Source organism: Leptodactylus fuscus, chromosome 5 (genome assembly GCF_031893055.1).
Source record: "Leptodactylus fuscus isolate aLepFus1 chromosome 5, aLepFus1.hap2, whole genome shotgun sequence".
Classification (NCBI taxonomy): Eukaryota; Metazoa; Chordata; class Amphibia; order Anura; family Leptodactylidae; genus Leptodactylus; species Leptodactylus fuscus.
The window spans coordinates 138,640,175-138,652,489 of record NC_134269.1 but is presented as its reverse complement, the minus strand read 5'-3'; the positions used below and the strand labels follow the sequence as shown (position 1 = coordinate 138,652,489).

The window sequence follows — 12,315 nt, the reverse complement described above, 5'->3', positions numbered from 1 at the left end:
CACTTACAGGACTCCCTGAAAGATTGTTCTTAAAAGGGGTTGGCCACTTTCAAATTGATATTGAGAGACCAATTTTATTGTTTGTATAAGGAAATGTTGTACAAATTTCAAAATATACTTTCTGTATTGGTTCCTCACTATTTTCTAGATCTCTGCTTGATGTCATTCATTCTCTTACTCCCAGTGGATAAAAATCAGTCCATGTGATGTACACACAGATGCACAGCTCGTTACCAGACAGTTGTAGGATTACTGTGCTGTGACTATAACAATGAGGAACTCGTCTATAGACTAATAATAGGGGAGGGGAACTTTCCTCAGCATCATGGCTGGGCGGTAAGGAGTGCCCCCTCACACTATAGCGCTACACACACAACTGTCAGGAGGGGCGTTCCCAGTTAGACTGTGAGGAACGCCCTTCTGACAGTGAAGAGCTATCAGTAATTACGCCGGTAGCTCTTTCTAACGGAAAAGCCGACAGTGCGCTGATTTCAGCGCACTGTCGGCTTTCTAATGGTATATAAAATATACATGAAAGGTCCTCTTTGATAGCAGTCATGTGTCCTGCATCAGTAGAGGGTGTGTCTCATTTATGATGAAGGAAATGCCTACTTATAAGTCAGGCACACCCTTCACTGAGCCATGTGTCTGCACTAAAATTTGCACCAGTAAACTGGTGAAAATTGTCATATGTCTGCTTTGCCTCTTGTGTGATAATGTAATAAATAAATAATAAATAAAATAATAATAAGTGATAATGTTTGAGCAAAAAGGAAAAAAAAAAACTTCAGAAGAGCTTGGAATTTTTAGGTGGCGTTCACACTACCGTCAGTGTCCGACAGGTAGTGTCCGCTCCTAGTGTCCCTTCAAAATCTGGCACGGACATTAGGAGCGGACACTAGCTGTGTCCGTGACACTTGTCATTCACTTAAATGGCGATTGGGTGCGTTCTTTTGCACTCCGTGCCCTTCCTTCACTGTCCGCAAGTAAAGATGTCCAACTTTTCAAGCGGACAGAAAAACCTGACATGTTGAACAGTGAAGGAAGGGCACGGAGTGCAAAAGAACGCACCCAATCGCCATTTAAGTGAATGACAAGTGTCGCGGACACAGCTAGTGTCCGCTCCTAATGTCCGTGCCAGATTTTGAAGGGACACTAGGAGCAGACACTAGGAGCGGATACTACCTGTCGGACACTGACGGTAGTGTGAACGCCCCCTTACCTGGGAGACGCTTTACTGAACTACTCCAAACACACAGTCAATGTAATTAAAGAGGACCTTTCACCTCCTGGGGCACATGTTGTATAATGCACCCCTAGAAAGCCGACAGTGAGCTGAATTAAGCGCACTATCGGCTTTCATTTTCTGAGCCCCCGGTGAAGAGTTATCGGTGCTGTACCGTAGCTCTTCACTGTCAGATGGCCGTTTCTGGCAGTCAGTCATGAAAACCCTTCCGGACAGCAGCGTCTATAGCGCTGTACTGTGAGAGCGGTGAGGAACGGCTCCCTCCCCTCCTGATAGTACTCGTCCATAGATGAGTACTGGGGAGGCGTTCCTTACCACACAGCGTCATCGCCGGGTGGTAAGCAACACCCCTTCTCACCGTAAGGGACATGCCCCGAAATGCGTAGGTGTTTTTTTCAATTTGGTGTCCCCACTGATGTTTGTGCAGTGATCATGTTTTTGTGAGTTGTTTTTTTTCATTTTTTTTTTTTTTCTTTTTTCTATATCTGGTGTTTTTCTGGATATATTCATCCACATTAAAAGCTAAGTCTTGTCTTATAAGAAGGACTGCCTCTATATGCAGGTTTTTCTATGTATATTTTGTCTGTTTGCCTGGATCAGGAGGCTTTCCTTGCATAGAGGCATTCACTGATTCATATGTATTACCTGTGGGCTGTGGACTTTTTCTTTTTTGGTCTCGCAGGAGATAGGTTGTTGCAGGAGGAAACTGGGCAATGTCTTACTCGCCACTCCTCACTGAAAATACATGTATGCTTGACTGAACAGAGTATGTAGGTGTGTGGGAGAATTGATAGCAATTCTTGTCAACAGAATGAGAATCCCACCAGCAACTATTAAAGGTGTATGACTAGCTTTACTTCTTGTTTGTCTACCACACATATGATAACAAGAAGTAGGGGACACACTTCTGTATAGGAGCTGTAGACACAAAATGGTTAGGAATTTTTAGAGATGACGGAATAGTTGCTGCATTTTGGATAACTGCGTCAATAAAAAAAATAAAAACAATTAGAATACCTGAGCTGCAAATCTGAGACATCTGGAACAGACTGGCTGCTAGGAACATGCTGCTATATAGATGTCAGGTTGTTAAGTAGGTTATCCCTAGCAACCAGCCTGTCTGAAATGACTCAGGGCTCGTTCACATCTGCGCCCAGGTGTCCGTACTGCAGGTTTCCGTTTCCTGCATAAAACAGAGGCAGGGGACGGAAACCTGCAGGAGACTTTCTCACCCATTCATTTGAATGGGTGAGAAAGCTGTCCGGCCATGAGCGGCGGTGAGCGTTTTGCGCTCTCCGCCGCGAAACCGGGTTTTTTAATCCGGACACAGAATCGGACATGCAGTACTCTAAAACGCTCCCCGCCACTCACGGCCGGACCCGGTCTGTGCTTCTGCTGGCATGCAGAAGACAGAAAGCACAGAACAGAGAGTAGAATGCAGGTGTGAACCTAGCGTCATTGTTCACTTATGAGAAGGTATTGCTAAACAGCAGCTTAGTACAAGTCAATACATGAATACCAAATCTCAGGCTGCATTATTAATCAGATATATATACCGTATTTTTCGGACTATAAGATGCACCCAGGTTTTAGAGGAGAAAAATAGGGAAAAAAAATTTTCAGGCAAAAAAATGGTAAAATATTTAATATATGGGAGTTGTAGTTTTGGAACAGCTGCAAGGCCACATTGACAGGTGACCCTGCAGCTGTACGGGGATGTATAGGGCGTTTTTTTTGTGGGGCCAGGTGTGTATGTTTCACAGTAATGTTATACTTTTATATGTATTCTAGGGAAAGGAGGTGAACTTTTATTTATTTTATTTTTTATTATATTTTTTTTAAGTGTTTTTTTTTTTGTTTTTTTTTTACTATTTTAATATCCCCCGCCTAGGGGGCTTGAACCTGCAATCATTTGATTGCAAGTCCCATAGATGGCAATACAAGTGTATTGCCGTCTATGGGAGATTCTATACATTACTATCGCGGAGGGTCATAGACTAGCCGCGATAGTAATATATATCTATGACAGGCCTGGGAGCCTTCATTAGGCTCCCGGCTGTCATCGGAACAGGTCGGCTCCTGCGGCCTCGCCGTGCAGGAGTCGGCCTGCATCACTAAAGGTATGGGGGGGGGGGGGCGGCTAACTGACTGTCGGGACCTGCGGTGGAGGAGTGGGTTTGCAGCATGGCCGCGCTACTGCCACCGCTGGTTTTCTTCAGCGGCAGTAGCGCGGCAATCCGCAGGCCCCGGCAGCTAAGACAGTCCCCGGCATCTGCTGTAATAGACCGGCGGATGCCGGGGAGTGTCTTAGCTGCCGGGGCCTGCAGTATTGTCACACTCCTGCCGCTGAAGAAAACCAGCGGTGGCAGTATCGCGGCAATCTGCAGGCCCCGGCAGCTAAGACACTCCCCGGCATCCGCCGGTCTATTACAGCAGATGCCGGGGACTGTCTTAGCTGCCGGGGCCTGCGGATTGCCGCACTACTGCCGCTGAAGAAAACCAGCGGTGGCAGTAGCGCGGCCATGCTGCAAACCCACATTCAGACTATAAGACGCACCCTCATTTTCCTCCGAAATTTGGGGGGAAAAAAGTGCGTCTTATAGTCCGAAAAATACGGTAACTTTAGATAGAGAAACTCTTGCTGAGTATTGATGGGGTTGTCCAGTCTCAGAAAAAAAAATGTTTGGGGTAACACGGTGGCTCAGTGGTTAGCACTAGAGATGAGCGAATACTATTCGAAACTGCCGTTTGGAATAGCACGCTCTCATAGGAATGAATGGACGCAGCCTATGGGAGTTGTACAATTTTCCAATATACTTTGTGTATCTAATCCTCAAGGTTTTCTAGATCTCTGCTTGCTGTCATTTCTGGTTTACTTACAGTGGAAAAAAATCAGTTTATGGTCATGTGATAAACAGTCCATGGTCATGTGATAGACATCTACCTGGTAACGAGCTGTGCACCTGTGTGTCCATCACATGACCATGGACCATATATCACATGACCATGGACTGTTTATCCACTGTAAGCAAACAATGAATGACAGCAAGCAGAGATCTAGAAAACTGTGAAGAATGTATATAAATATATGTACATAAAATATATTGGAAAATTGAATAACTGTTCATTATACAAAGAGTAACATTTATTACCTGAAACTGGACAAAACAAATAGAGATTAAAAGTAACAGTGCTACCAGTAATGTTTAGGACTTTGCCCAGTGCTATTACCTTCCGTACTGTGTTCCCCAATATGGAAGTCCCTATATGACACCAATTTATTAATGCTTATAACTTATTAACCCTTCTCAATACTAGTCAGCATTACTAAACTTATGATCCCTGTATATGGATCTCCCACACTGGTTAGAAGCCGTTATAGAACATTTACAGGTCACACTGAAATACTTTTTATTGTGTTGCAATTTTTATTGCTGTTTTGTGCTTAGTATCTGTTCAGAGCTTACATAGGAGCGTCACTGCCCATATGCATAATATAAACAACTGCACAAAGTTTGGCAAGTTAAACCCTAGCAACATACAAGATGTCATTATACTGAATGTCAGGGTAGGAAATTATACAGATTTTAGCCATCAAACACATGTAAAACAAACCCCAATGCAGAAATTCCTATGGCTGCCACAACTGTCTCTACATTATATAAAAAGTGCTTGTGCCTTTACAGTAAACATTTAAGAATCAACTCCGTCATCATCTCAGTAACGTTATTTTGCTTACACGGGTAACAAAAAGAGACCATGTCATTGAAATATTTTACAATATGCGGGACCATGCCCATCTGGCAACCTAACTCTAGGTTGTGTCATCAGATGGACTGTTCATTTCATTGTCCCTATAGTGTTACTGTGCCTAGGACACATCTGCATGCTCTTAAACCCTTCACTTGCGTCATGATCCAACAATTCTGGTGTTTCTTCCAAAATTTGCCCTGGGATTCTAAAACTCAAAGTACTTTGATTAACGAGCAGCCTAGACGTAGAAGAAGTAGGGAAGCTGTTTCTCCTCTCCACCACACAACTAGTTCTTTGCAGAAACTGGAGGAAGTTCTCCTCCACCGACCCCTCATGGCTGGACAGGCCCAGCTGCTCATCCAATGACTGTTTTAGGAAACATTTTGGGATCCTGGCGAGCTCAGTCCTGATTTGCCTGTTCAGACAGCCATAAAAGAAAGGGTTGACAGTAAATGACGTGTAGGCCAGCCATTTCACTATGTTCTCCCACTTGCCGCTTGACCCTTTGTAGGAACCGTTTCCTAAAGCATTGTGAACGTGATAGACAAAATAAGGGAACCAGCACATGACAAACTGTCCCCCTATGATCATGAGGGTGAAGGCTGCTTTAGCGCCTCCTAATGTCCTGTCTGGTGACCCCCGGTGGGACCTGTTCCCTGGCACAATGTTGGTTTGGCTGCCAGTGGAGTTGGACCTGTGGCGAGGACTTGCAGCCCAGGAGGGGAGAGGTCCATGCTGCATGGCAGCTATTCTGGCCACTTTAAAGACATTGCAATATACTGTCAGTATAATGACAAGCGGTAGCACAAAATAGACCAAGACAAAGAACGTCACAAACACTTTCTTGTGCCCCCCTGCATTCCTCTGCAGTGAGCAGCGAGTGGCATTCACCAGGCTGGCATTACTGGGCTCTGCACTGCCACCATGGTAGGTGAGGAATGGCACGGTGGAGGTTAAGGATGCCTGGAACCAGATGAAGACCAGCACTGAGACCGCCAAGCCCAAGGTCATCTTCACTTCATACCTCATGGGGTGGACGATGTAGTAGTAGCGCTCTATGTTGATGGCAGACACGGTGAGGATGGACGCGCTGCTCAGGCACACCTCCAGGGAGATGTAGGCTTGGCACAGGGATTCGCCGAAAGCCACCCGTCCCCAGCTGGCCACCATGCCCAGCGGCATGACGGTGAGGGCAGCCAGGGTGTCTATGATACACAGGTGCACCACGAAGAGGAATTTCCGCAGCCTCGGCGTCTTGAGGATGACCGCCGCCACAGCCACATTCCCGGCAACGGCCACCACGTCCAGCAGCAGCATGAGCAGGAGCCCGAGGTACCGGGGGATGCCCTCGGCGGCGCCCAGCGGGGACAGCGAGCCAGACGAGCAGTTAGTGCTGCCGTTCACACACGGATCCTCCATCCCTGGCCCTGTTACCGGGGGAGCGATCCAATGCAGCAGAGATCTGCCTTTACTGGCATCGGTCATCTCTGCCTCACTCCCCCGCAGCATCCCTCACCTGAAGGAGGACGCATCCCCTCAGCATCCGGCTACCAATGCCGTACCTGTAACGATCCGCTAGCTGCAGCCTCCCCCCCACAGGCGTGGACGGGGGTAGTACTGCCTGCCTGCTGCACCCACTCTGCCTGCCACAGGAGGACGAATCCATCTCATCACACTTGACGTCAGGTGACAGGAACTGACCCGGGCAGCTGCGCTCACATTCCTCACATGGAATGTGCCCCTGGGGTGCCAGCCTAGGAGAATCACGTCAGAAAGGTGGCATAGCAGCTCCATGGCCGGGGATACAGCAATCTCGGTCATGGAGAGCGGTTCAGAGATCTACTGGATCCAATCAGAAGAAGTTCTGATCACTGTGCTGCCAAGGTGATATCTCAGACATGTAGAATGACTTAGAGATCTACTGGATTCATTCAGGAGACGTTCTGATTGCTGTGATGGCCAGCCTGGCCAGGGTGATGTAGAATGGCTCAGAGAACTACTGGATCCAGTCAGAAGTAGTTCTGATGACTGTGCTCACTATGGTGATATCTCAGACATGTAGAACAGTGCAGGGACCTACTGGATCCAATCAGAAGTAGTTCTGATCACTGTGCTCACTATGGTGATATCTCAGCAATGTACTGTAGAACAGTGCAGGGACCTACTGGATCCAATAAGAAATAGTTCTGATCACTGTGCTGACCAAGGTGATATGTCAGCCTTGTAGAAGCTCAAAGATCTACTGGATCCAGTCAGAAGGTCTGATCACTGTGTTCGCCATGGTGGTATCTCAGCCATGTAGAACGACTCTGGAATCTACTGGATCCAGTCAAAAGAAGTACTGATCACTGTGCTGACTATGGTGATATGTCAGCCTTGTAGAATGGCTCAAAGATCTACTTGATCCAGTCAGAAAAAGTTCTCATCACTGTGCATCAGTATGAAAAACCCTGAGGGCTGAAAAGCCCCTTTAAGATACATTTTGCAATATGTGGTAAGGAACAGCAAGAACCGCACTCTGTTTTTGTAAGTCCAATGGAATATAGTGGAGAAAGCCAGAGAGACCGGATTCCTTAGAGCTTCTTCTCCTTTGTGCAGGCATTGCCAGCCACTCTCATAGAGGTGAGACTATAGGGTGATCTGGCACACTATCACCCAAATGGCCTTCTGAATAGAGGGGTTATTAGTGTCCCAAATTGCTGTCTCTCAATGCTACCTCTGGCTGTGGTAAAAATGAAAAAGGCTCCTGTACTCCCGACACCAGAGCAATTCTTCAGTGAAACCAGAAGAGTACACCTTGTGTACTCTCTGTTTTCAGTTTAGCATTCATCAGGGGCAAATACAGGATGGGGAGAAGATGTATCACATCATAGGGACATATTGTACCCCCACAGTGTATAACGCAATATATCGGCCCCCACAGACTATATTGCCCCTTTATTGGCCTATGCACAGAATACTGCCTCCCCACAGTATACTACCCCTTTTTCTTTCCCCTCATACAGTATATTTCACCCTTTATTGCTTTTCTCATAGCATAGTGCCCCCTTTATTGGCCCCAAACATTACACTGTGTTTTTTATTGGCCTCTATACATTTCAGGGTTCTTTATTTCTCATAGAGTATGATGCCTCTTTTATTGTCCCCACACAGTATATTGCCCCTATACTGGCCCTCACACAATATACTGCCTCTTTTATTGTCCCCACTCAGTATATTGCCCCTATACTGGCCCTCACACAATATACTGCACCTTTCATTGGCCTCCACACAGTGTACTGTCCCTTTATTCTCCATATAGTATACTGCCTCCTTGGTTGACTCACCACATAGTGAAACATTAGGCCGTTACCTATTGGATTACTCGAACAGGTAACAGCCGATATGTAATACTCCTCAGTTCCTGCTCGTGCCCTCTTACTCTTTGTCTCCAGCCTGCCACTACATACTGCAGTAGGATGTGAGGTCCCAGTGTTGTTCAGTGTCAGGACGTCAGGGCACAATACCTTGAGGGACAAAGTGGTGGCTGGCTTGAACAGGAGCAGAAATCAGAGAGTAATAAATATTGGCAATTACCTCTTAAAATAAACCAACAGATAACAGCCATTGTTACGAACTGTGTTGCTACAATGGTAGCTTTGCCTCTGGAGTGAGCTTTTCCACTACGACTGATGGACGTGCTCATTGGATACCAGGCCATCGCTGTCGGCCAGAGTCACTAAGGGGGCAGTTATAACCATCAAAACACCCCTTGCGTACGCCCCTGCCATTCATAGTTACTGTTTGCTTATACCTCCTCAAACCCACCCTGACAGACCCCCAATTTTGTTGCATATCTTTACATGCATTGTCCATTGAGAAGCACAATATTGGCTCTAATATTAACCCTTTCCTATCCCTATTCAATCTAGGGCTTGGCGATTATGGCCATTTTACATTGTTTACAATACATGTATTGTTAATGGCTTGTTCCCCAGCTAATGCTGGATGGACAACGGTCTGAATTTCATTCTTGGACTTTGTGCTTGGTTATTATAAATGAATAATGGTTTAAAGGGATCCTATTGTTGGATACCCTTTTTTTCTGACTAACACATAGGAATAGCCTTAACAAAGGCTATTCTTCTTCTACCTTTAGATGTCTTCTCCCCACCGCCATTTTCTTTGGTATGCAAATGAGTTCTTTCGCAGCACTGGGGGCGGTCCCAAGTGCTCAAACTGCGAGAAAAATCTCCAGTGACACCTCTATCTTCTTCTGGAATGCCCTCTCCATGTCTTCTTCCGTCTTGGGTTTTAATCTTCTAGGCATGTGCAGTTGGCTCTGCCATTGATCCTTGGGCAGAGCTAACTGCGCATGCCCGTGGCCACAACAAAATGTAAGTAAGCTGTGTAAATGGCCATTTTCTTGTGGACACTTACACAGTAAGCTGGTGTAAGCGACCATCTAAAGGTAGGAGAAGAATAACCTTTCTTAAGGCTATTCCTACGTGTTAGTCAGAAAAAAAGGATATCCAATGATAGGATACCTTTAATTACTCATTTAGGGCTAGTTCACACGGGGACATGGACGCTGATTTTGACAGCGGATTTCGCGGCCAAATCAGAGTCCATACAATGTATCCCTATGTGAACTGCTCGCTTTTTTCTTTCTGCTAGCTCGCTAGCAGAAAAAGAAGCGACATGACCTATCTTTCGGGCGGAAGCCGCTCGCGATGAGCCGCGGCTTCCGCCCAGCCGCAGCGCCCTCCATGTCGGCTCATTCATTTGAGCCGACAGCGGAGGTGAAAGCCGCGACCGCGATGGTCGCGGCGGGAGCAGTTCACATAGTGTGGACATTGTATGGACGCTGATTTGGCCGCAAAATCTGCTGTCAAAATCAGCGTCCATGTCCCCGTGTGAACTAGCCCTTACTTTTTAGATATAAGTGTGACCCATAATAAACATTGCTGCCTTTATTTACTTTGGTTTTATTGCCTCATGTCTTTTAGTCCTCACACACACGACCAAGTACATTGTCAGTGTGCTAGGTGTGTTTTTCATGGCTGGCACACTGACCCATTAATTTCTGTGGCTCCCATACACACAACGATATATTTCCATGCTGTGAGCCTGTGGCAGAATTCAGGACATGTCCTGTTCCTGTCCATTTTGTGGCTGATACTCACTGACCACAGTGAATGGAATCATGGTGGCATGAAGGGCATACTAGTGTCATCCATGTGACATCCATGCCATTTAATTATGGCCCAGCTACACGCATGTTGCATTATTTGTGAGTTAATTGTTGGGGTGGCGTCTGTGATCCCATGTGTGTTCCATAAGATGTAAAGGCCTCTTTAGATATGTGGATGTTGGTTGTAACCTTGCAACAAGCGAGCACTGAAGTGCTTTGCTAATAGAGATGATTGATACTATTTGAAACGGCCATTTCGAATAGCATGCACCCATAGGAATCAATGCACGCACGCAGGGGTTTAAGCGGCCGGCCGTCGGCAAAGTCTGCGTGCCGGCCGCTTCCAATCATTCCTATGGGTGCGTGCTATTCGAAATGGCTGTTTTGAATAGTACTCGCTCATTTCTAGTTGCTAACACTTGAATGATTAGCCTGTAGGGTAAAGAGACACAATCCACAATCTAAAAAGATGGTAATGCAAAGCAGATAACAACTGTGCAGGGGATACTTTACATGCCACTCGGCATTCTTTAGCGTAATTGTCAGCAAATCTATAAGAGTGAAAAAGTAACTTATTATCCTTTGGTTGTATAAGACCAATATTCAGGTAGCCATTGGTTTCCAGGAAACATTGAGACAGTATTGCACAAAGACTGTAACACATGGAGATGGTAATGTATTGGAAGTGTTCTTGTAGGAATCAAATAGAATTGTTCTTCACTTCATTACACAATGTTAAGTTTTCAATACTAAAACTTAAAAATGCATCTCTGCCTGGAATTATAGGGTAACCCCCGCTCAATCTCACCTTTGGTGTGTGAACACTGTGTAGTGAGGAAGCCTCATGTACATATATTGGTGAGTGGAGACTGTGTAGTAAGGAGGCCGCATGTACACATATTGCACATTTCATAATACAGCGCTCAAAGAGTTTGTGAGCATCTGCCATATACTAATATTTTACTCAAGACCCATAATATCTCATGTTACAGATGTAAACTTCTTTAGAAACATTGGCTACAGTGATAACATTGGTGTAGTCATAGATTATGATTCTATCAGTTTACACTCTTACAAATTATTAGGCCATTTTTTTATTTAAAATTTATGTAAAATAGATAAATACAAACACATTACAGAAAATGTCAATTGCAGTGAATGAATCACATAGCATATAAAATACATAGGTGATCTTTAGGGTTGAGCCGATTTACCCGGGTTTACCCGCCCACACTCTTGTAAGCCACAAGCCCCGCCTTCTTCCTAGGTCTGTAACACTAACCTGGGAGCTAGGGGTGCGCACGGACCGAGAAGAGAACAGACGGGGGAGCGGCAGCGGATCTGTGCAGGTAAGTGGACTTGTCTATCGACTCTTCTGCTTCGACCCTGCTTTATCGTATACTCAGCTCTGCTACATCTGAGATGTAGATAAGATTAGTAAAGTTCTAGGATTACTCCAAGCAACAAGAAGCTAATTACAAAAGGCACATAAATATCCTACTAATCCTACTAATATTATAATGGATGTTTGTTCCTCAATCACGCAAATACGGCTGAATGGATTTACCTGAAATTTGCCACATACATAGATTGGAACCCCAATAAAAACATAGGCTACTTTTTATCCTGGTAAATGACGTAACTTCACGACTGCTATGAATGAATTTAGGCTCAGACTACACTAAAGGACCTGTGATGACCAAGACGTGGGAGCAGGCGGATCATCGACAACAACAATTGGCTAAATATAAGCTGATCATCGCCAACAACAACACACAAAGTCGCGGGCAGATGCTAGTGTTTAATAATAATATAAGTCTAAAATTTGCTGGACTGGTGGAAATGTTAGCTGGTTTGGGCTGTATTACAATTGTGGTGTACAGCATCTCCTCCGGGAATATCTGAACCTCCGAGGCCCTACCTGCAGAAAATAAGATGCAAACATAGATGCTATTTTTTTATTAAAATATCCCCCCATAAATCCATCTGGTCTCGTTGCTTTAAAGAGATTGAAGGTAGAGATAGCGTTATAAATTTCTGGTAGCGAGAAGGGAATGGCCAACATTTGTTGTTGTTCAGTAGAGAGTCTGGGAAGGGGTATTTGGACCAGGAAATTGTCTATATCTGCTGTAGAGGGTTGATA

General features: G+C 45.3%; 1 protein-coding gene across 1 annotated transcript; it reads right to left on the bottom strand.

Moving 5' to 3' along the window:
- Positions 1-4,666: 4,666 nt before the first annotated feature.
- On the bottom strand, positions 4,667-6,660 carry LOC142204965 (G-protein coupled receptor 61-like). The gene has a single exon (XM_075276302.1). It carries the CDS (start codon positions 6,506-6,508, stop codon positions 5,087-5,089), a length of 1,422 nt encoding a protein of 473 aa, XP_075132403.1. The 5' UTR covers positions 6,509-6,660; the 3' UTR covers positions 4,667-5,086.
- Between the last annotated feature and the right edge of the window lie 5,655 nt (positions 6,661-12,315).

What these genes read in the sequence shown, in the direction of transcription:
- LOC142204965 (XM_075276302.1), bottom strand. Translation starts at nt 6,508, where the DNA reads ATGCTGCGGGGGAGTGAGGCAGAGATGACCGATGCCAGTAAAGGCAGA.